This window comes from Syngnathus typhle, linkage group LG9 (assembly GCF_033458585.1).
Source record: "Syngnathus typhle isolate RoL2023-S1 ecotype Sweden linkage group LG9, RoL_Styp_1.0, whole genome shotgun sequence".
NCBI lineage: Eukaryota > Metazoa > Chordata > Actinopteri > Syngnathiformes > Syngnathidae > Syngnathus > Syngnathus typhle.
Window position 1 is genome coordinate 14,178,245 of NC_083746.1, and position 26,011 is coordinate 14,204,255.

Sequence of the window (26,011 nt, forward strand, 5' to 3'; positions counted from 1 at the left end):
TTGAGCACTCCAAATTGTCCCTAGGTGTGAGTGCAAATGGTTGTTTGTCTCTGTGCGCCTTGCAATTGGCTGGCGTCCGCCGCCTACTGCCAGATGGTGGCTGGGACCCCTGTGGGGATTAAGCCGTTCAGAAAATGGATGGATGGAAAATTTAGGAAATGGCGATTATGTGACTTTGTAGTCATTGGGATGATTCACCAATTTTCATTCAAAAAAATAATTGTCTCCACAGTAGGGGTGTAACGATACATCGATACACATCGATTACTCGATATAATGCGCTACGATTTATTGGTATCGATGCTAAAGGTAAACATCGATTTATATCGCCGTGTTTGACCTCGGACATTAGACGCGACTTTATTTTGAAATCCAGTTCATTGTTGCTTGCTTCCTCTTTCCGGCGTTGTTGTGTTGTGAGCAGAGCACGCGCGTGAAAGGGGAGGGGACAACTAGTCCGCGGCTCCTGGGCTGGTGCTATGGCTAGTGTCCAAAAAGACGAGGAAATTTGCTCCCCTTTAGGCTTCAAGTCATTCGTTTGGAAGCACTTTGGATTCCAAAGAAAAGATGGCTCAACGGCCAAGACACGTGCAGTTTGTAAATCCTGCCATGCGGTGATCAAATATTCAGGGAGCACAAATCTCGCCGCACATTTAAAGAAAAAACACGACATCAACGTTCAGTGTTAAAGTAAGCAATTTGTATACTACAATACTCTTGTAATTTCCTAAATAAAGAGTTTGCAGTGCCTTGTTGATTTCGCGTATGAATTGTTATAAATCAGGATATTGTTATATATTTTTTACTAAAAAAAAAAAAAAAATCGATTGTAGAGCACTATATCGCGATATATCGTGAATGAATCGCAGCAGGCTTTAAGATATCGGCAAATATCGTATTGTAGTTCTTTATATCGATATTATTTCGTATCGTGACAAAACCCGCGATTTACACCCCTACTCCACAGTGCTTGGCTTAAATTGGCTCTTCTGCCTCACTCCCTCTCCAGCTTTGGAGAAGACCCTCACATGGCACTGATGTCGCTGGCATTGATAAATATTTTTCTAGACAACTACTATTGTCATTCATATCTATATGCAATTCATTTTGTTGGACAATAATTAATTTCGTTTTTTTTTTGTCAGGACATGAATCATCATTGGCCTTTTGTCCTACTGTCCATCGTCCTATCAGTGGCTCCAAATGGTAAGTTATAACCTATTGTTTAAAAATAAACGCTGGGTAGCGCGTCCGCCTTACAGTTAGGAGGGTGCAGGTTCGAGTCCACCTCCGGCCCTCCCTGTGCGGAGTTTGCATGTTCTCGCGTGGGTTTTCTCCGGGCACTCCGGTTTCCTCACACATCCCAAAAACATGCTTGGTAGGCCGATTGAGCACTCCAAATCGTCCCTAGGTGCAAGTGCGAATGGTTGTTTGTCTCTGTGTGCCCTGCGATTGGCTGGCAACCGGTTCGGGGTGTCCCCTGCCTACTGCCCGATGACGGCTGGGATAGGCTCCAGCACACCCGTGACCTCCGTGGGGACTAAGCGGTACAGAAAATGGATGGATTGAGGAATTTCTATGAAACCGGCCTTATTCAGAACATATATCAAAGGGAGAAAGTTCTATGTCAGCATAGGAGAGCATGTGTCCAACACACATGACAGCCGCTATGGGGTTGCACAAGGCAGCTGCATTGGTCCACTATTATTCTCACTTTACATGCTGCCGCTTGGCGACATCATCAGAAAGCACAATGTATATTTCCATAGTTATGCGGATGACACACAATTGTACATATCTGCAGAACCCAATGATGCTACACCTATAAGCTCCATCACCAACTGTCTTCTGGCTATAAATAAATGGATGAGCAACAATTTCTTAAAGTTAAACGAGGATAAAACGGGAATCTTGCTAATCGGCCCTAAAACAAAAAGAGAAATGCTGTTTAAAAATTTGGGGAAATTAACTCCCTGGATTAAATCCGAGGTTACAAATCTTGGTGTTATCTTAGATTCAGATCTAAACTTCAGGTCCCACATTAACAAGGTGACCAAAACACAATTTTTCCACCTTAGAAATATAGCCAAAGTAAGAGCGTTCGTAAATCAAAATTATGCTGAGAAACTGATTCATGCCTTTATTTCAAGCCGGCTTGACTACTGAAATGCACTCTTTACTGGTCTCCCGAAAAAAAACACTGATAGACTTCAGCTCAACCAAAATGCTGCAGCTCGCCTATTAACCAGGACCAAGAAGAGAGAGCACATTAGACCAGTTCTAGCTGCTCTGCACTGGCTTCCTTTTACATTTAGAATTGATTTGAATTGTCTTTCTCCTTATATACAAAGCCCTCAACGGGCAGGGACCAAGCTACATTGCAAACTCTCTTGTTAGCTATATACCTCCAAGAACCATGCGATCATCTGCTGCTGGTTTATTGGAGGCTCCCAGCAACAGCAGAAAGAAGATCGGTGATTTAATCGGTGATTAACTTTGTTAATTACGCCCCCAAACTATGGAACACACTGCCAATAGGTATCAGGGAGGCCAGGTCGCTAGATATTTTCAAAACAAAACTAAAAACTCATTTCTTTACCCGAGCATTTAACCAATTACGTTTTGTAAATTTCATTTTAAGCCTAATTTTATCTTTATCTCTATTTTATTTTTGACCTTTTCTTAAAGATATATTCTTTATTTTATTAAAGGGTGCTCCTATTTTAAACTCACTTTATTAATTGTGTAGGCATACATGAATGTTTTGTTTTTATGTATTCATGTTTTTCTTTCATTGTTGTAAAGCGCTTTGAGCTGCATTTCTTGTATGAAAGGTGCTATACAAATAAAGTTTATTGTGTGAAGGCGAAGGCCTTCACACATTGTTATTCTACTTTATTATTATTATTGTGTGAAGGCGAAGGCCTTCACACATTGTTATTCTACTTTATTGTGTGAAGGCGAAGGCCTTCACACATTGTTATTCTACTTTATTGTGTGAAGGCGAAGGCCTTCACACATTGTTATTCTACTTTATTATTGTGTGAAGGCGAAGGCCTTCACACATTGTTATTCTACTTTATTATTATTTTTATTAAACAACTTATTCCTCCCACTTTTTTGACATCCAACTACTCCCACATGCTTCAACCGATTCACCTCGTTCAAACTTTCACACGTTCCAAAAATTCATGGCAAGCTTGCCACTTTTTTTCTCGTTCATAACATTTACCGTTTTTAAGTAATTAGCAAATTTGTGCCTTTTATTTCCCCATTCATTCTTAATGGCAATGTCAACCCGAGCCAGTTTCCTGTAGTGGGTTCGATTCCCACATTGGGCGTCATTATTTATTTTACTCTTTATTCTTCCCGCTTATCATTTTCAACGCTTATCATTTGTAACTAACATTCGCATTCAACATTCATTACATTAAGCAATTTCCACCACTTTAATTACGTATTCGCATTCAACAAACACATTCATTACATTAACCAATTTCAACCACGGCATAGTAAGGGACTCAATTAGCTCGTGGGAAACACAAGTGATTCCAGTACACGAGCATCATTCCCGAGTGGTATCAAAACCCGCGTCAGTTCGATTCCCACGTTGGGCGTCATTATTTATTTTACTCTTTATCCTTTCCCTTATCATTTTCAACGCTTATCATTTGTACCTTTTTTGTAACATTTGTAACATTTCATTTTTAACGCTTATCATTTGTACCTTTTTGTAACATGTATTTGTAACATTTTCCCATTTATTTCACAATTATTTCTTTCCCTTTTCATTCTTCCCTCTCATCATTTTTAACGCTTAACGTTTCTAAATTAACATCTGCCTTCGCCTTCACACGCAATTTCTTCCGAAATTGCAATTCTAGTTATTTTTATTAAACAACTTATTCCTCCCACTTTTTTGACATCCAACTACTCCCACATGCTTCAACCGATTCACCTCGTTCAAACTTTCACACGTTCCAAAAATTCATGGCAAGCTTGCCACTTTTTTTCTCGTTCATAACATTTACCGTTTTTAAGTAATTAGCAAATTTGTGCCTTTTATTTCCCCATTCATTCTTAATGGCAATGTCAACCCGAGCCAGTTTCCTGTAGTGGGTTCGATTCCCACATTGGGCGTCATTATTTATTTTACTCTTTATTCTTCCCGCTTATCATTTTCAACGCTTATCATTTGTAACTAACATTCGCATTCAACATTCATTACATTAAGCAATTTCCACCACTTTAATTACGTATTCGCATTCAACAAACACATTCATTACATTAACCAATTTCAACCACGGCATAGTAAGGGACTCAATTAGCTCGTGGGAAACACAAGTGATTCCAGTACACGAGCATCATTCCCGAGTGGTATCAAAACCCGCGTCAGTTCGATTCCCACGTTGGGCGTCATTATTTATTTTACTCTTTATCCTTTCCCTTATCATTTTCAACGCTTATCATTTGTACCTTTTTTGTAACATTTGTAACATTTCATTTTTAACGCTTATCATTTGTACCTTTTTGTAACATGTATTTGTAACATTTTCCCATTTATTTCACAATTATTTCTTTCCCTTTTCATTCTTCCCTCTCATCATTTTTAACGCTTAACGTTTCTAAATTACCATCTGCCTTCGCCTTCACACGCAATTTCTTCCGAAATTGCAATTCTAGTTGTGTGAAGGCGAAGGCCTTCACACATTGTTATTCTACTTTATTGTGTGAAGGCGAAGGCCTTCACACATTGTTATTCTACTTTATTATTATTATTTTTTTTATTCTTATTATTAAACAACTTATTCCTCCCACTTTTTTGACATCTAACTACTCCCACATGCTTCAACCGATTCACCTCGTTCAAACTTTCACACGTTCCAAAAATTCATGGCAAGCTTGCCACCTTTTTTCCCCTTCATAACATTTACCGTTTTTAAGTAATTAGAAAATTTGTGCCTTTTATTTCCCCATTCATTCTTAATGGCAATGTCAACCCGAGCCAGTTTCCTGTAGTGGGTTCGATTCCCACATTGGGCGTCATTAATTATTCTACTCTTTATTCTTCCCGCTTATCATTTTCAACGCTTATCATTTGTAACTAACATTCGCATTCAACATTCATTACATTAAGCAATTTCCACCACTTTGATTACGTATTCGCATTCAACAAACACATTCATCACATTAACCAAATTCAACCACTAAAAGAAAGGGACTCAATTAGCTCGTGGGAAACACAAGTGATTCCAGTACACGAGCATCTTTCCCGAGTGGTATCAAAACCCGCGTCAGTTCGATTCCCACATTGGGCGTCATTATTTATTTTACTCTTTATCCTTCCCGGTTATCATTTTCAACGGTTATCATTTGTAACTTTTGTCATTCGCATTCAACATTCATTACATTAAGCAATTTCCACCACTTTGATTACGCATTCGCATTCAACAAACACATTCATTACATTAACCAAATTCAACAGTTACTGAGAAAGGAGCCTGATTAGCTCAGTTGGAAACACAATGGCAATGTCAACCTGCGCCAGTTTCCTGTAGTGGGTTCGATTCCCACTTTGGGCGTCATAAATTTTTTTACTCTTTATTCTTCCCCCTTATCATTTGTACCTTTTTTGTAACATTTGTAACGTTTCATTTTTAACGCTTATCATTTGTACCTTTTTGTAACATGTATTTGTAACATTTTCCCATTTATTTCACAATTATCTATTTTCCCTTTGTATTCTTCCCGCTCATCATTTTTAACGCTTAACGTTTGTAACTTAACATCTGCCTTCGCCTTCACACGCAATTTCTTCCGAAATTGCAATTCTAGTTGTGTGAAGGCGAAGGCCTTCACACATTGTTATTCTACTTTATTATTATTATTTTTTTTATTCTTATTATTAAACAACTTATTCCTCCCACTTTTTTGACATCTAACTACTCCCACATGCTTCAACCGATTCACCTCGTTCAAACTTTCACACGTTCCAAAAATTCATGGCAAGCTTGCCACCTTTTTTCCCCTTCATAACATTTACCGTTTTTAAGTAATTAGCAAATTTGTGCCTTTTATTTCCCCATTCATTCTTAATGGCAATGTCAACCCGAGCCAGTTTCCTGTAGTGGGTTCGATTCCCACATTGGGCGTCATTAATTATTCTACTCTTTATTCTTCCCGCTTATCATTTTCAACGCTTATCATTTGTAACTAACATTCGCATTCAACATTCATTACATTAAGCAATTTCCACCACTTTGATTACGTATTCGCATTCAACAAACACATTCATTACATTAACCAATTTCAACCACGACATAGTAAGGGACTCAATTAGCTCGTGGGAAACACAAGTGATTCCAGTACACGAGCATCATTCCCGAGTGGTATCAAAACCCGCGTCAGTTCGATTCCCGCATTGGGCGTCATTATTTATTTTACTCTTTATCCTTCACGGTTATCATTTTCAACGGTTATCATTTGTAACTTTTGTCATTCGCATTCAACATTCATTACATTAAGCAATTTCCACCACTTTGATTACGCATTCGCATTCAACAAACGCATTCATTACATTAACCAAATTCAACCAGCAAGAAGGAAGGATCCTCATTAGCTCAGTCGGAAACACAATGGAAATGTCAACCCGAGCCAGTTTCCTGTAGTGGGTTCGATTCCCACATTGGGAGTCATAAATTATTTTCCTCTTTATTCTTCCCCCTTATCATTTTCAACGCTTATCATTTGTACCTTTTTTGTAACATTTGTAACGTTTCATTTTTAACGCTTATCATTTGTACCTTTTTGTAACATGTATTTGTAACATTTTCCCATTTATTTCACAATTATCTATTTTCCCTTTGTATTCTTCCCGCTCATCATTTTTAACGCTTAACGTTTGTAACTTAACATCTGCCTTCGCCTTCACACGCAATTTCTTCCGAAATTGCAATTCTAGTTATTATTATTATTCAACTTCCGCTCACTTTTTTGACGCTTAACTACTTCCACATACTTCAACCTATTCACTCCATTCCACTTTTCACTTATTCCAAATATTCATGGCACGTCTGCTCACTTTTTTTTCCTTCCAAAAATTTTCCGTTTTCGCAAAATTCACAAATTTACGGCGAATTTTGCCCCATTCATTCTTAATGGCAGATTCAACATTTCACATTTACGTTGTTCCAGTTTGAAATTCACATCATTCAACACATTCAAATCACATTGGGCACATTCCCAAACTTGCCAAATTCAACATTTTCACGTTTTCATCTTTTATTTTGAAATTCACACCCAATTCCTTTTTCCCTTTTCCCTTCTCATTTCTACATTTTTCAACCGATTCAACCCATTCCAACTTTCAACTGTTCATCTTTTCTCTACTTATTCCACAACTTCCCACTTACCAAAAACTTCACATCTTTTATTTTGAAATTCAACCAAAATTCTCTAAAATTTCCTTTTTTCTACTCTAATTTCTACATTTTTCAACCGATTCAACCCATTCCAACTTTCAACTGTTCATCATTTTTCTACCTATTCAACAACTTCCCACTTACCAAAAACTTCACTTCTTTTATTTTGAAATTCACACCCAATTCCTTTTTCCCTTCTAATTTCTACATTTTTTAACCGATTCAACCCATTCCAACTTTCAACTGTTCATCTTTTTTCTACCTATTCCACAACTTACCAAAAACTTCACATCTTTTATTTTGAAATTCACACCCAATTCCCTTTTCCCTTCTCATTTCTACATTTTTCAACCGATTCAACCCATTCCAACTTTCAACTGTTCATCATTTTTCTACCTATTCCACAACTTCCCACTTACCAAAAACTTCACATCTTTTATTTTGAAATTCACACCCAATTCCTTTTTCCCTTCTCATTTCTACATTTTTCAACCAATTCAACCCATTTCAACTTTCAACTATTCATCTTTTTTCTACCTATTCCACAACTTACCAAAAATTTCACATCTTTTATTTTGAAATTCACACCCAATTCCTTTTTCCCTTCTCATTACTACAGTTTTCAACCGATTCAACTCGTTTCAACATCATTCTGCAACATTCCTTCAATATTTATTCAACTTCTTCACCTTCACACGCAATTCCTTCAGGAATTGCAAATTCTAGTTATTATTCTCTTTTATTCTCCACACTTTTTTGTCCAGTTTCATCTTCCGCATAATTCATCCGATTCACTCCATTCCACTTTTCACGTATTCCAAATATTCACGCGATGAGCGCTTCCATTTTTCTCGTTCCGAAAATTTTCCGTTTCCGCAAAATTCCCCAAATTCCGACAAATTTTTCCCCATTCATTCTCAATGGCACATTCGACATTTCACATTTACGTCGTTCCAATTTGAAATTCACATCATTCAGCACATTCTAATCACATTCGGAAGGATTCTCGACATTCCCAAAATTCCCAAATTCGAAAATTTCTCGTTTTCACGTTAAAAATTCCGACAAATTTTCACAAAATTTCGTTTTTCACCTCTAACTTCTACATTTTTCAACCGATTCAACTCGTTCCAACTTTCAACTGTTCATCTTTTGCCTACCTATTCCACAACGTCCCACTTACCAAAAACTTCACATCTTTTATTTTGAAATTCAACCAAAATTCTCTAAAATTTCGTTTTTCTACTCTAATTTCTACATTTTTCAACCGATTCAACCCATTCCAACTTTCAACTGTTCATTATTTTTCTACTGATTCCACAACTTCCCACTTACCAAAAGCTTCACATCTTTTATTTTGAAATTCACACCCAATTCCTTTTCCCTTCTCATTTCTACATTTTTCAACCGATTCAACCCATTCCAACTTTCAACTGTTCATCATTTTTCTACCTATTCCACAACTTCCCACTTACCAAAACCTTCACATCTTTTATTTTGAAATTCACACCCAATTCTCCAATATTTCCTTTTCTCCTTCTCATTTCTACATTTTTCAACCGATTCAACCCATTCCAACTTTCAACTGTTCATCATTTTTCTACCTATTCCACAACTTCCCACGTCCCAAAAACTTCACATCTTTTATTTTGAAATTCCCACCCAATTCCTTTTTCCCTTCTCATTTCTACATTTTTCAACCGATTCAACCCATTCCAACTTTCAACTGTTCATCATTTTTCTACCTATTCCACAACTTCCCACTTACCAAAAACTTCACATCTTTTATTTTGAAATTCACACCCAATTCCTTTTTCCCTTCTCATTTCTACATTTTTCAACCGATTCAACCCATTCCAAATTTATTCACTTAATTCACCTTATTCTTCCCACATTCACTCCCATTCACCCCCACTTCCACTATGCTTACACAATTCAACCCTTGACCCCCAATTCCAGTGTGGCGGCCATCTTGGATGACCCTGAAGTGCCACCAATGAACCCACAATGAACCGGAAGTGCCCCAAATCAAACCGAAAGTGACCCCAAATAGACCGGAAGTGACCTCAGGTAAACCGGAAGTGACCCCAAATCAAACCGGAAGTGACCCCAAATGTACCGGAAGTGACCTTTTTAGACCAGAAATGACCCCTAATAAACCGGAAGTGACCTCAGACGAACCGGAAGTGACCCAAATTAAACCGGAAGTGACCCAAATAAACCGGAAGTGACCCCAAATAGACCGGAAGTGACCCCAAATAGACCGGAAGTGACCTCAGGTAAACCGGAAGTGACCCCAAATCAAACCGGAAGTGACCCCAAATGAACCTTAAGTGACCTTTTTAGACCGGAAATGACCCCAAATAAACCGGAAGTGACCTCAGCTAAACCGGAAGTGACCTGTTTTAAACCGGAAGTGACCCAAATAAACCGGAAGTGACCCAAACTAGACCGGAAGTGACCCGAATCAAACCGTAAGTGACCTTATTTCAACACTGAGTGGCCCAAATAGCTACATTTGTGCTAACTTTTTCGTTTTTTGTCCGATTTAACCCGTTTCAACATTTTTACCCCAAAAGTGAATCTCCTGAGGCCGTTTTTTTTGTTTTGTTCCAAATTTAGAAAGATTTTGGCGCAATTGCTTTTTTTTATTTTCCCATTCATTCTCTATGGGGATTCAACATTTGCTCTAACTTCTACATTTTTTAACTGATTCAACCCGTTCCAACTTTCAACTGTACATCTTTTGCCTACCTATTCCACAACTTCCCACTTACCAAAAATTCCAAATTCGAAATTCAACCAAATTCTCCAAAATTTCGTTTTTCTACTCTAAATTCTACATTTTTCAACCGATTCAACCCATTCCAACTTTCAACTGTTCATCTTTTGCCTACCTATTCCACAACTTCCCACTTACCAAATATTCCAAACTTTCAATTTTGAAATTCACCACAAATTCTCCAAATATTCTACATTTCTCAAGTAATTCAACACGTTTCAACATCGTTCGGCAGCATTCCCCGAAAAAGTTATTCATACATTTCGCCTTCACACGCAATTTCTCCAGAAATTGCAAAATTCTAGTTATTATTTTTATTAAACAACTTATTCCTCCCACTTTTTTGACATCCAACTACTCCCACATGCTTCAACCGATTCACCTCGTTCAAACTTTCACACGTTCCAAAAATTCATGGCAAGCTTGCCGCCTTTTTTCCCCTTCATAACATTTACCGTTTTTAAGTAATTAGCAAATTTGTGCCTTTTATTTCCCCATTCATTCTTAATGGCAATGTCAACCCGAGCCAGTTTCCTGTAGTGGGTTCGATTCCCACATTGGGCGTCATTAATTATTTTACTCTTTATTCTTCCCGCTTATCATTTTCAACGCTTATCATTTGTAACTAACATTCGCATTCAACATTCATTACATTAAGCAATTTCCACCACTTTGATTACGTATTCGCATTCAACAAACACATTCATTACATTAACCAATTTCAACCACAAAATAGTAAGGGACTCAATTAGCTCGTGGGAAACACAAGTGATTCCAGTACACGAGCATCTTTCCCGAGTGGTATCAAAACCCGCGTCAGTTCGACTCCCACATTGGGCGTCATTATTTATTTTACTCTTTATCCTTCCCGGTTATCATTTTCAACGGTTATCATTTGTAACTTTTGTCATTCGCATTCAACATTCATTACATTAAGCAATTTCCACCACTTTGATTACGCATTCGCATTCAACAAACACATTCATTACATTAACCAATTTCAACAATGACTTAGGTAGGACCCTGATTAGCTCAGTTGGAAACACAATGGCAATGTCAATCTGCGCCAGTTTCCTGTAGTGGGTTCGATTCCCACTTTGGGCGTCATAAATTATTTTACTCTTTATTCTTCCCCCTTATCATTTGTACCTTTTTTGTAACATTTGTAACATTTCATTTTTAACCCTTATCATTTGTACCTTTTTTTAACATGTATTTGTAACATTTTACCATTCATTTCACAATAATTTATTTTCCATTTCTATTCTTCCCGCTCATCATTTTTAACGCTTAACGTTTGTAAATTAACATCTGCCTTCGCCTTCACACGCAATTTCTTCCGAAATTGCAATTCTAGTTGTGTGAAGGCGAAGGCCTTCACACATTGTTATTCTACTTTATTATTATTATTTTTTTAATTCTTATTATTAAACAACTTATTCCTCCCACTTTTTTGACATCTAACTACTCCCACATGCTTCAACCGATTCACCTCGTTCAAACTTTCACACGTTCCAAAAATTCATGGCAAGCTTGCCACCTTTTTTCCCCTTCATAACATTTACCGTTTTTAAGTAATTAGCAAATTTGTGCCTTTTATTTCCCCATTCATTCTTAATGGCAATGTCAACCCGAGCCAGTTTCCTGTAGTGGGTTCGATTCCCACATTGGGCGTCATTAATTATTCTACTCTTTATTCTTCCCGCTTATCATTTTCAACGCTTATCATTTGTAACTAACATTCGCATTCAACATTCATTACATTAAGCAATTTCCACCACTTTAATTACGTATTCGCATTCAACAAACACATTCATTACATTAACCAATTTCAACCACGGCATAGTAAGGGACTCAATTAGCTCGTGGGAAACACAAGTGATTCCAGTACACGAGCATCATTCCCGAGTGGTATCAAAACCCGCGTCAGTTCGATTCCCACGTTGGGCGTCATTATTTATTTTACTCTTTATCCTTTCCCTTATCATTTTCAACGCTTATCATTTGTACCTTTTTTGTAACATTTGTAACATTTCATTTTTAACGCTTATCATTTGTACCTTTTTGTAACATGTATTTGTAACATTTTCCCATTTATTTCACAATTATTTCTTTCCCTTTTCATTCTTCCCTCTCATCATTTTTAACGCTTAACGTTTCTAAATTACCATCTGCCTTCGCCTTCACACGCAATTTCTTCCGAAATTGCAATTCTAGTTGTGTGAAGGCGAAGGCCTTCACACATTGTTATTCTACTTTATTGTGTGAAGGCGAAGGCCTTCACACATTGTTATTCTACTTTATTATTATTATTTTTTTTATTCTTATTATTAAACAACTTATTCCTCCCACTTTTTTGACATCTAACTACTCCCACATGCTTCAACCGATTCACCTCGTTCAAACTTTCACACGTTCCAAAAATTCATGGCAAGCTTGCCACCTTTTTTCCCCTTCATAACATTTACCGTTTTTAAGTAATTAGAAAATTTGTGCCTTTTATTTCCCCATTCATTCTTAATGGCAATGTCAACCCGAGCCAGTTTCCTGTAGTGGGTTCGATTCCCACATTGGGCGTCATTAATTATTCTACTCTTTATTCTTCCCGCTTATCATTTTCAACGCTTATCATTTGTAACTAACATTCGCATTCAACATTCATTACATTAAGCAATTTCCACCACTTTGATTACGTATTCGCATTCAACAAACACATTCATCACATTAACCAAATTCAACCACTAAAAGAAAGGGACTCAATTAGCTCGTGGGAAACACAAGTGATTCCAGTACACGAGCATCTTTCCCGAGTGGTATCAAAACCCGCGTCAGTTCGATTCCCACATTGGGCGTCATTATTTATTTTACTCTTTATCCTTCCCGGTTATCATTTTCAACGGTTATCATTTGTAACTTTTGTCATTCGCATTCAACATTCATTACATTAAGCAATTTCCACCACTTTGATTACGCATTCGCATTCAACAAACACATTCATTACATTAACCAAATTCAACAGTTACTGAGAAAGGAGCCTGATTAGCTCAGTTGGAAACACAATGGCAATGTCAACCTGCGCCAGTTTCCTGTAGTGGGTTCGATTCCCACTTTGGGCGTCATAAATTTTTTTACTCTTTATTCTTCCCCCTTATCATTTGTACCTTTTTTGTAACATTTGTAACGTTTCATTTTTAACGCTTATCATTTGTACCTTTTTGTAACATGTATTTGTAACATTTTCCCATTTATTTCACAATTATCTATTTTCCCTTTGTATTCTTCCCGCTCATCATTTTTAACGCTTAACGTTTGTAACTTAACATCTGCCTTCGCCTTCACACGCAATTTCTTCCGAAATTGCAATTCTAGTTATTATTTTTATTAAACAACTTATTCCTCCCACTTTTTTGACATCCAACTACTCCCACATGCTTCAACCGATTCACCTCGTTCAAACTTTCACACGTTCCAAAAATTCATGGCAAGCTTGCCGCCTTTTTTCCCCTTCATAACATTTACCGTTTTTAAGTAATTAGCAAATTTGTGCCTTTTATTTCCCCATTCATTCTTAATGGCAATGTCAACCCGAGCCAGTTTCCTGTAGTGGGTTCGATTCCCACATTGGGCGTCATTAATTATTTCACTCTTTATTCTTCCCGCTTATCATTTTCAACGCTTATCATTTGTAACTAACATTCGCATTCAACATTCATTACATTAAGCAATTTCCACCACTTTGATTACGTATTCGCATTCAACAAACACATTCATTACATTAACCAATTTCAACCACAAAATAGTAAGGGACTCAATTAGCTCGTGGGAAACACAAGTGATTCCAGTACACGAGCATCTTTCCCGAGTGGTATCAAAACCCGCGTCAGTTCGACTCCCACATTGGGCGTCATTATTTATTTTACTCTTTATCCTTCCCGGTTATCATTTTCAACGGTTATCATTTGTAACTTTTGTCATTCGCATTCAACATTCATTACATTAAGCAATTTCCACCACTTTGATTACGCATTCGCATTCAACAAACACATTCATTACATTAACCAATTTCAACAATGACTTAGGTAGGACCCTGATTAGCTCAGTTGGAAACACAATGGCAATGTCAATCTGCGCCAGTTTCCTGTAGTGGGTTCGATTCCCACTTTGGGCGTCATAAATTATTTTACTCTTTATTCTTCCCCCTTATCATTTGTACCTTTTTTGTAACATTTGTAACATTTCATTTTTAACCCTTATCATTTGTACCTTTTTTTAACATGTATTTGTAACATTTTACCATTCATTTCACAATAATTTATTTTCCATTTCTATTCTTCCCGCTCATCATTTTTAACGCTTAACGTTTGTAAATTAACATCTGCCTTCGCCTTCACACGCAATTTCTTCCGAAATTGCAATTCTAGTTGTGTGAAGGCGAAGGCCTTCACACATTGTTATTCTACTTTATTATTATTATTTTTTTTATTCTTATTATTAAACAACTTATTCCTCCCACTTTTTTGACATCTAACTACTCCCACATGCTTCAACCGATTCACCTCGTTCAAACTTTCACACGTTCCAAAAATTCATGGCAAGCTTGCCACCTTTTTTCCCCTTCATAACATTTACCGTTTTTAAGTAATTAGCAAATTTGTGCCTTTTATTTCCCCATTCATTCTTAATGGCAATGTCAACCCGAGCCAGTTTCCTGTAGTGGGTTCGATTCCCACATTGGGCGTCATTAATTATTCTACTCTTTATTCTTCCCGCTTATCATTTTCAACGCTTATCATTTGTAACTAACATTCGCATTCAACATTCATTACATTAAGCAATTTCCACCACTTTGATTACGTATTCGCATTCAACAAACACATTCATTACATTAACCAAATTCAACCGGTATGTAGACAGGGACACAATTAGCTCGTGGGAAACACAAGTGATTCCAGTACACGAGCATCTTTCCCGAGTGGTATCAAAACCCGCGTCAGTTCGATTCCCACATTGGGCGTCATTATTTATTTTACTCTTTATCCTTCCCCTTATCATTTTCAACGCTTATCATTTGTACCTTTTTTGTAACATTTGTAACATTTCATTTTTAACGCTTATCATTTGTACCTTTTTGTAACATGTATTTGTAACATTTTCCCATTTATTTCACAATAATTTATTTTCCCTTTCTATTCTTCCCGCTCATCATTTTTAACGCTTAACGTTTGTAAATTAACATCTGCCTTCGCCTTCACACGCAATTTCTTCCGAAATTGCAATTCTAGTTGTGTGAAGGCGAAGGCCTTCACACATTGTTATTCTACTTTATTATTATTATTTTTTTTATTCTTATTATTAAACAACTTATTCCTCCCACTTTTTTGACATCTAACTACTCCCACATGCTTCAACCGATTCACCTCGTTCAAACTTTCACACGTTCCAAAAATTCATGGCAAGCTTGCCACCTTTTTTCCCCTTCATAACATTTACCGTTTTTAAGTAATTAGCAAATTTGTGCCTTTTATTTCCCCATTCATTCTTAATGGCAATGTCAACCCAAGCCAGTTTCCTGTAGTGGGTTCGATTCCCACATTGGGCGTCATTAATTATTTTACTCTTTATTCTTCCCGCTTATCATTTTCAACGCTTATCATTTGTAACTAACATTCGCATTCAACATTCATTACATTAAGCAATTTCCACCACTTTGATTACGTATTCGCATTCAACAAACACATTCATTACATTAACCAAATTCAACCAGTATGTAGACAGGGACACAATTAGCTCGTGGGAAACACAAGTGATTCCAGTACACGAGCATCTTTCCCGAGTGGTACCAAATCCCGCGTCAGTTCGATTCCCACATTGGGCGTCATTATATATTTTACTCTTTATCCTTCCCCTTATCATTTTCAACGCTTATCATTTGTACCTTTTTTGTAACATTTGTAACATTTCATTTTTAACGCTTATCATTTGTACCTTTTTGTAACATGTATTTGTAACATTTTCCCATTTATTTCACAATTATTTCTTTCCCTTTTCATTCTTCCCGCTCATCATTTTTAACGCTTAACGTTTCTAAATTAACATCTGCCTTCGCCTTCACACGCAATTTCTTCCGAAATTGCAATTCTAGTTATTATTGTGTGAAGGCGAAGGCCTTCACACATTGTTATTCTACTTTATTATTATTTTTTTTATTAAACAACTTATTCCTCCCACTTTTTTGACATCTAACTACTCCCACATGCTTCAACCGATTCACCTCGTTCAAACTTTCACACGTTCCAAAAATTCATGGCAAGCTTGCCACTTTTTTTCTCGTTCATAACATTTACCGTTTTTAAGTAATTAGCAAATTTGTGCCTTTTATTTCCCCATTCATTCTTAATGGCAATGTCAACCCGAGCCAGTTTCCTGTAGTGGGTTCGATTCCCACATTGGGCGTCATTAATTATTTTACTCTTTATTCTTCCCGCTTATCATTTTAAACGCTTATCATTTGTAACTAACATTCGCATTCAACATTCATTACATTAAGCAATTTCCACCACTTTGATTACGTATTCGCATTCAACAAACACATACATTACATTAACCAAATTCAACCAGGATGTAGACAGGGACACAATTAGCTCGTGGGAAACACAAGTGATTCCAGTACACGAGCATCTTTCCCGAGTGGTATCAAATCCCGCGTCAGTTCGATTCCCACATTGGGCGTCATTATATATTTTACTCTTTATCCTTCCCCTTATCATTTTCAACGCTTATCATTTGTACCTTTTTTGTAACATTTCATTTTTAACGCTTATCATTTGTACCTTTTTGTAACATGTATTTGTAACATTTTCCCATTTATTTCACAATTATTTCTTTCCCTTTTCATTCTTCCCGCTCATCATTTTTAACGCTTAACGTTTCTAAATTAACATCTGCCTTCGCCTTCACACGCAATTTCTTCCGAAATTGCAATTCTAGTTATTATTATTTTTATTAAACAACTTATTCCTCCCACTTTTTTAACATCTAACTACTCCCACATGCTTCAACCGATTCACCTCGTTCAAACTTTCACACGTTCCAAAAATGCATGGCACGCTTGCCAGTATTTTTCGCGTTCATAACATTTACCATTTTTAAGTAATTAGCAAATTTGTGCCTTTTATTTCCCCATTCATTCTTAATAGAAATGTCAACCCGAGCCAGTTTCCTGTAGTGGGTTCGATTCCCACATTGGGCGTCATTAATTATTTTACTCTTTATTCTTCCCGCTTATCATTTTCAACGCTTATCATTTGTAACTAACATTCGCATTCAACATTCATTACATTAAGCAATTTCCACCACTTTGATTACGTATTCGCATTCAACAAACACATTCATTACATTAACCAATTGCAACCGCGACATAGTAAGGGACTCAATTAGCTCGTGGGAAACACAAGTGATTCCAGTACACGAGCATCATTCCCGAGTGGTATCAAAACCCGCGTCAGTTCGATTCCCACATTGGGCGTCATTATTTATTTTACTCTTTATCCTTCCCGGTTATCATTTTCAACGGTTATCATTTGTAACTTTTGTCGTGAACATTTGTAACATTTCATTTTTAACGCTTATCATTTGTACCTTTTTGTAACATGTATTTGTAACATTTTCCCATTTATTTCACAATAATTTATTTTCCCTTTTTTATTCTTCCCGCTCATCATTTTTAACGCTTGACGTTTGTAAATTAACATCTGCCTTCGCCTTCACACGCAATTTCTTCCGAAATTGCAATTCTAGTTATTGTGTGAAGGCGAAGGCCTTCACACATTGTTATTGTGTGAAGGCGAAGGCCTTCACACATTGATATTGTACTTTATTATTAAACAACTTATTCCTCCCACTTTTTTGACATCTAACTACTCCCACATGCTTCAACCGATTCACCTCGTTCAACCTTTCACACGTTCCAAAAATTCATGGCACGCTTGCCAGTATTTGTCGCGTTCATAACATTTACCGTTTTTAAGTAATTAGCAAATTTGTGCCTTTTATTTCCCCATTCATTGTTAATGGCAATGTCAACCCGAGCCAGTTTCCTGTAGTGGGTTCGATTCCCACATTGGGCGTCATTAATTATTTTACTCTTTATTCTTCCCGCTTATCATTTTCAACGCTTATCATTTGTAACTAACATTCGCATTCAACATTCATTACATTAAGCAATTTCCACCACTTTGATTACGTATTCGCATTCAACAAACACATTCATTACATTAACCAATTGCAACCACGACATAGTAAGGGACTCAATTAGCTCGTGGGAAACACAAGTGATTCCAGTACACGAGCATCATTCCCGAGTGGTATCAAAACCCGCGTCAGTTCGATTCCCACATTGGGCGTCATTATTTATTTTACTCTTTATCCTTCCCGGTTATCATTTTCAACGGTTATCATTTGTAACTTTTGTCATTCGCATCCAACATTCATTACATTAAGCAATTTCCACCACTTTGATTACGCATTCGCATTCAACAAACACATTCATTACATTAACCAAATTCAACCAGCAAGAAGGAAGGATCCTCATTAGCTCAGTCGGAAACACAATGGAAATGTCAACCCGAGCCAGTTTCCTGTAGTGGGTTCGATTCCCACATTGGGAGTCATAAATTATTTTACTCTTTATTCTTCCCCCTTATCATTTTCAACGCTTATCATTTGTACCTTTTTTGTAACATTTGTAACGTTTCATTTTTAACGCTTATCATTTGTACCTTTTTGTAACATGTATTTGTAACATTTTCCCATTTATTTCACAATTATCTATTTTCCCTTTGTATTCTTCCCGCTCATCATTTTTAACGCTTAACGTTTGTAACTTAACATCTGCCTTCGCCTTCACACGCAATTTCTTCCGAAATTGCAATTCTAGTTCTACTTTATTATTGTGTGAAGGCGAAGGCCTTCACACATTGATATTGTACTTTATTATTAAACAACTTATTCCTCCCACTTTTTTGACATCTAACTACTCCCACATGCTTCAACCGATTCACCTCGTTCAACCTTTCACACGTTCCAAAAATTCATGGCACGCTTGCCAGTATTTTTCGCGTTCATAACATTTACCGTTTTTAAGTAATTAGCAAATTTGTGCCTTTTATTTCCCCATTCATTCTTAATGGCAATGTCAACCCGAGCCAGTTTCCTGTAGTGGGTTCGATTCCCACATTGGGCGTCATTAATTATTTTACTCTTTATTCTTCCCGCTTATCATTTTCAACGCTTATCATTTGTAACTAACATTCGCATTCAACATTCATTACATTGAGCAATTTCCACCACTTTGATTACGTATTCGCATTCAACAAACACATTCATTACATTAACCAATTTCAACCAGTATGTAGACAGGGACACAATTAGCTCGTGGGAAATACAAGTGATTCCAGTACACGAGCATCTTTCCCGAGTGGTATCAAAACCCGCGTCAGTTCGATTCCCACATTGGGCGTCATTATTTAATTTACTCTTTATCCTTCCCGGTTATCATTTTCAACGGTTATCATTTGTAACTTTTGTCATTCGCATTCAACATTCATTACATTAAGCAATTTCCACCACTTTGATTACGCATTCGCATTCAACAAACACATTCATTACATTAACCAGATTCAACCAGCATGAAGGAAGAAGCCTCATTAGCTCAATCGGAAACACCATGGCAATGTCAACCCGAGCCAGTGTCCTGTAGTGGTTTCAAATCCCACATTGGGCGTCATAAATTATTTTACTCTTTATCCTTCCCGGTTATCATTTTCAACGCTTATCATTTGTACCTTTTTTGTAACATTTGTAACATTTCATTTTTAACGCTTATCATTTGTACCTTTTTGTAACATGTATTTGTAACATTTTCCCATTTATTTCACAACTATTTCTTTCCCTTTTCATTCTTCCCGCTCATCATTTTTAACGCTTAACGTTTCTAAATTAACATCTGCCTTCGCCTTCACACGCAATTTCTTCCGAAATTGCAATTCTAGTTATTTTTATTAAACAACTTATTCCTCCCACTTTTTTGACATCTAACTACTCCCACATGCTTCAACCGATTCACCTCGTTCAAACTTTCACACGTTCCAAAAATTCATGGCAAACTTGCCACCTTTTTTCCCCTTCATAACATTTACCGTTTTTAAGTAATTAGCAAATTTGTGCCTTTTATTTCCCCATTCATTCTTAATGGCAATGTCAACCCGAGCCAGTTTCCTGTAGTGGGTTCGATTCCCACATTGGGCGTCATTAATTATTTTACTCTTTATTCTTCCCGCTTATCATTTTCAACGCTTATCATTTGTAACTAACATTCGCATTCAACATTCATTACATTAAGCAATTTCCACCACTTTGATTACGTATTCGCATTCAACAAACACATACATTACATTAACCAATTTCAACAACTCCATAGTAAGGGACTCAATTAGCTCGTGGGAAACACAAGTGATTCCAGTACACGAGCATCATTCCCGAGTGGTATCAAAACCCGCGTCAGTTCGATTCCCACATTGGGCGTTATTATTTATTTTACTCTTTATCCTTCACGGTTATCATTTTCAACGGTTATCATTTGTAACTTTTGTCATTCGCATTCAACATTCATTACATTAAGCAATTTCCACCACTTTGATTACGCATTCGCATTCAACAAACACATTCATTACATTAACCAGATTCAACCAGCAAGAAGGAAGGATCCTCATTAGCTCAGTCGGAAACACAATGGAAATGTCAACCCGAGCCAGTTTCCTGTAGTGGGTTCGATTCCCACATTGGGAGTCATAAATTATTTTACTCTTTATTCTTCCCCCTTATCATTTTCAACGCTTATTATTTGTACCTTTTTTGTAACATTTGTAACGTTTCATTTTTAACGCTTATCATTTGTACCTTTTTGTAACATGTATTTGTAACATTTTCCCATTTATTTCACAATTATCTATTTTCCCTTTGAATTCTTCCCGCTCATCATTTTTAACGCTTAACGTTTGTAACTTAACATCTGCCTTCGCCTTCACACGCAATTTCTTCCGAAATTGCAATTCTAGTTATTATTTTTATTAAACAACTTATTCCTCCCACTTTTTTAACATCTAACTACTCCCACATGCTTCAACCGATTCACCTCGTTCAAACTTTCACACGTTCCAAAAATTCATGGCAAGCTTGCCAGTTTTTTTCGCGTTCATAACATTTACCGTTTTTAAGTAATTAGCAAATTTGTGCCTTTTATTTCCCCATTCATTCTTAATAGAAATGTCAACCCGAGCCAGTTTCCTGTAGTGGGTTCGATTCCCACATTGGGCGTCATTAATTATTTTACTCTTTATTCTTCCCGCTTATCATTTTCAACGCTTATCATTTGTAACTAACATTCGCATTCAACATTCATTACATTAAGCAATTTCCACCACTTTGATTACGCATTCGCATTCAACAAACACATTAATTACATTAACCAATTTCAACCACTACATAGTAAGGGACCCAATTAGCTCGTGGGAAACACAAGTGATTCCAGTACACGAGCGGCTTTCCCGAGTGGTATCAAACCCCGCGTCAGTTCGATTCCCACATTGGGCATCATTATTTATTTTACTCTTTATCCTTCCCGGTTATCATTTTCAACGGTTATCATTTGTAACTTTTGTCGTGAACATTTGTAACATTTCATTTTTAACGCTTATCATTTGTACCTTTTTGTAACATGTATTTGTAACATTTTACCATTTATTTCACAATAATTTATTTTCCCTTTTTATTCTTCCCGCTCATCATTTTTAACGCTTGACGTTTGTAAATTAACATCTGCCTTCGCCTTCACACGCAATTTCTTCCGAAATTGCAATTCTAGTTATTTTTATTAAACAACTTATTCCTCCCACTTTTTTAACATCTAACTACTCCCACATGCTTCAACCGATTCACCTCGTTCGAACTTTCACACGTTCCAAAAATTCATGGCACGCTTGCCAGTATTTTTCGCGTTCATAACATTTACCGTTTTTAAGTAATTAGCAAATTTGTGCCTTTTATTTCCCCATTCATTCTTAATAGAAATGTCAACCCGAGCCAGTTTCCTGTAGTGGGTTCGATTCCCACATTGGGCGTCATTAATTATTTTACTCTTTATTCTTCCCGCTCATCATTTTCAACGCTTATCATTTGTAACTAACATTCGCATTCAACATTCATTACATTAAGCAATTTCCACCACTTTGATTACGTATTCGCATTCAACAAACACATTCATTACATTAACCAATTTCAACCACAACATAGCAAGGGACTCAATTAGCTTGTGGGAAACACAAGTGATTCCAGTACACAAGCATCTTTCCCGAGTGGTATCAAAACCCGCGTCAGTTCGATTCCCACATTGGGCGTCATTATTTATTTTACTCTTTATTCTTCCCGGTTATCATTTTCAACGGTTATCATTTGTAACTTTTGTCATTCGCATTCAACATTCATTACATTAAGCAATTTCCACCACTTTGATTACGCATTCGCATTCACCAAACACATTCATTACATTAACCAAATTCAACCATCACTGCGGTGGGAACCTGATTAGCTCAGTTGGAAACACAATTGCAATGTCAATCTGCGCCAGTTTCCTGTAGTGGGTTCGATTCCCACTTTGGGCGTCATAAATTATTTTACTCTTTATTCTTCCCCCTTATCATTTGTACCTTTTTTGTAACATTTGTAACATTTCATTTTTAACCCTTATCATTTGTACCTTTTTGTAACATGTATTTGTAACATTTTACCATTTATTTCACAATAATTTATTTTCCCTTTCTATTCTTCCCGCTCATCATTTTTAACGCTTAACGTTTGTAAATTAACATCTGCCTTCGCCTTCACACGCAATTTCTTCCGAAATTGCAATTCTAGTTAAAACACTTATTCCTCCCACTTTTTTGACATCAAACTACTCCCACATGCTTCAACCAATTCACCTCGTTCAAATTTTCACACGTTCCAAAAATTCATGGCAAGCTTGCCACCTTTTTCCTCGTTCATAACATTTACCGTTTTTAAGTAATTAGCAAATTTGTGCCTTTTATTTCCCCATTCATTCTTAATGGCAATGTCAACCCGAGCCAGTTTCCTGTAGTGGGTTCGATTCCCACATTGGGCGTCATTAATTATTTTACTCTTTATGCTTCCCGCTTATCATTTTCAACGCTTATCATTTGTAACTACCATTTTCATTCAACATTCATTACATTAAGCAATTTCCACCACTTTGATTACGTATTCGCATTCAACAAACACATTCATTACATTAACCAAATTCAACCAGTATGTAGACAGGGACCCAATTAGCTCGTGGGAAACACAAGTGATTCCAGAACACGAGCGGCTTTCCCAAGTGGTATCAAAACCCGCGTCGGTTCGATTCCCACATTGGGCGTCATTATTTATTTTACTCTTTATCCTTCCCGGTTTCAACGGTTATCATTTGTAACTTTTGTCATTCGCATTCAACATTCAGTACATTAAGCAATTTCTACCACTTTGATTACGCATTCGCATTCAACAAACACATTCATTACATTAACCAAATTCAACCACCACTAAGGAAGGAACCTGATTAGCTCAGTCCGAAACACAATGGCAATGGCATCCCGCGCCAGTTTCCTGTAGTGGGTTCGATTCCCACATTGGGCACCATAAATTATTTTACTCTTTATTCTTCCCCTTATCATTTTCAACGCTTATAATTTGTACCTTTTTTGTAACATTTGTAACATTTCATTTTTAACGTTTATCATTTGTACCTTTTTGTAACATGTATTTGTAACATTTTCCCATTTATTTCACAATAATTTATTTTCCCTTTTTATTCTTCCCGCTTATAATTTTTAACGCTTAACGTTTGTAAATTAACATCTGCCTTCGCCTTCACACGCAATTTCTTCCGAAATTGCAATTCTAGTTTTTATTAAACAACTTATTCCTCCCACTTTTTTGACATCCAACTACTCCCACATGCTTCAACTGATTCACCTCGTTCAAACTTTCACACGTTCCAAAAATTCATGGCAAGTGTGCCACCTTTTTTTCTCGTTCATAACATTTACCGTTTTTAAGTAATTAGCAAATTTGTGCCTTTTATTTCCCCATTCATTCTTAATGGCAATGTCAACCCGAGCCAGTTTCCTGTAGTGGGTTCGATTCCCACATTGGGCGTCATTAATTATTTTACTCTTTATTCTTCCCGCTTATCATTTTCAACGCTTATCATTTGTAACTAACATTTGCATTCAACATTCATTACATTAAGCAATTTCCACCACTTTGATTACACATCCGCATTCAACAAACACTTTCATTACATTAACCAAATTCAACCACTGTTTAGTAAGGGACCCAATTAGCTCGTGAAAAACACAAGTGATTCCAGAACACGAGCGGCTTTCCCGAGTGGTATCAAAACCCGCGTCGGTTGATTCCCGCATTGGGTGTCATTATTTATTTTACTCTTTATCCTTCCCGGTTATCATTTTCAACGGTAATCATTTGTAACTTTTGTCATTCGCATTCAACATTCATTACATTAAGCAATTTCTACCACTTTGATTACGCATTCGCATTCAACAAACACATTCATTACATTAACCAAATTCAACCATCACTAAGGAAGAAACCTGATTAGCTCAGTCGGAAACACAATGGCAATGTCAACCCGCGCCAGTTTCCTGTAGTGGGTTCGATTCCCACATTGGGCGTCATTAATTATTTTACTCTTTATGCTTCCCGCTTCTCATTTTCAAGTCTTATCATTAGCCGTGCTTTGTCTGGCCCCTCACCTAGGACCCGTTTGCCATGGGTTACCCTACCAGGGGCATGAAGCCCCAGACAACATGGCTCCTAGGATCATAGAGGCACACAAACCCCTCCACCACGATAAGGTGACGACTCACGGAGGACTCCCATCCCACTGCAATTTGGTCAATTAATTATTATTAATCAGGAACTCCTCTGGGGACTCTAATTGCATCAATTTCAGTCAGATTATCGTCGCCTCTCAAATTTAAAGACATTTTGTTTTTTTCCAGCTTTTTCCCAGATCTTGGCACGTTGATACATGTACAATTTTGGTTGACTACATTCTCTCAAAGCAATGGTTTCTTTTCTTTTCTCTTTTTTTTTCCAACGGATATAGAACACTCTGTCGCACATTTCACAATCAGTAGACATGACAGATTTCACACAATCTTTTGTCAATGGCAACAGTACAACAAAGAATCGGTCGTAAATGTCAGGCGCAGAGCAGGGAGAGGACTCGAACGCAGAGTTGGAAAGTTCACTGGCTTTATTGTCTCTGCGGATGGCCGCTCCAAACAAAAGGTGCCTTCCAAGGAGGGAAAAGGTGCCAACAATAAGTGCCTCAACACGAGGAAAAAGGGGATAACCAAAAGCGCCTCTACTTGAGGGAAAAAACGGGCCGGGAACAGCAAACAAAGGCGCCTCACATGGAGGGAAAAAACAAGGCAAGAACACACGGGCAAGGCTCGGGAGATAGCTGGGGCTATGGAGTCGCTGGTGGTCATGGCAAACAAGACGCACTGGCACAAGGCGATGGGACGACGCGGACTAAATAGACATCCGGGGGAGGGTGAACACAGGTGAAGACAATCAGGGCTGATGACACAGGTGTATGTAGTTGTCATCCCGGGAAGGTCAAGCGGACGGTTGTGCAGGGGAAGGAGCCATACTCTGTACA

At 37.2% G+C, this 26,011-nt stretch overlaps 2 protein-coding genes across 9 annotated transcripts in view; one reads left to right on the plus strand and one right to left on the minus strand.

Annotated features, from left to right (window-relative positions):
- Positions 1-26,011, minus strand: part of LOC133160076 (uncharacterized) — a 171,727-nt gene that overhangs the window by 49,492 nt on the left and 96,224 nt on the right. The gene's annotated exons all lie outside the window — the stretch shown is intronic.
- The window catches only part of itgb2 (integrin, beta 2), a 159,069-nt gene that overhangs the window by 4,951 nt on the left and 128,107 nt on the right, over positions 1-26,011 (plus strand). For all 8 annotated transcript variants that reach the window (XM_061287626.1, XM_061287627.1, XM_061287628.1 and 5 more), the window contains one exon: positions 1,146-1,206. In XM_061287626.1, the coding sequence (XP_061143610.1) occupies positions 1,149-1,206 (58 nt within the window). In that variant the 5' untranslated portion in view covers positions 1,146-1,148. The remainder of the gene's footprint in view (positions 1-1,145; positions 1,207-26,011) is intronic.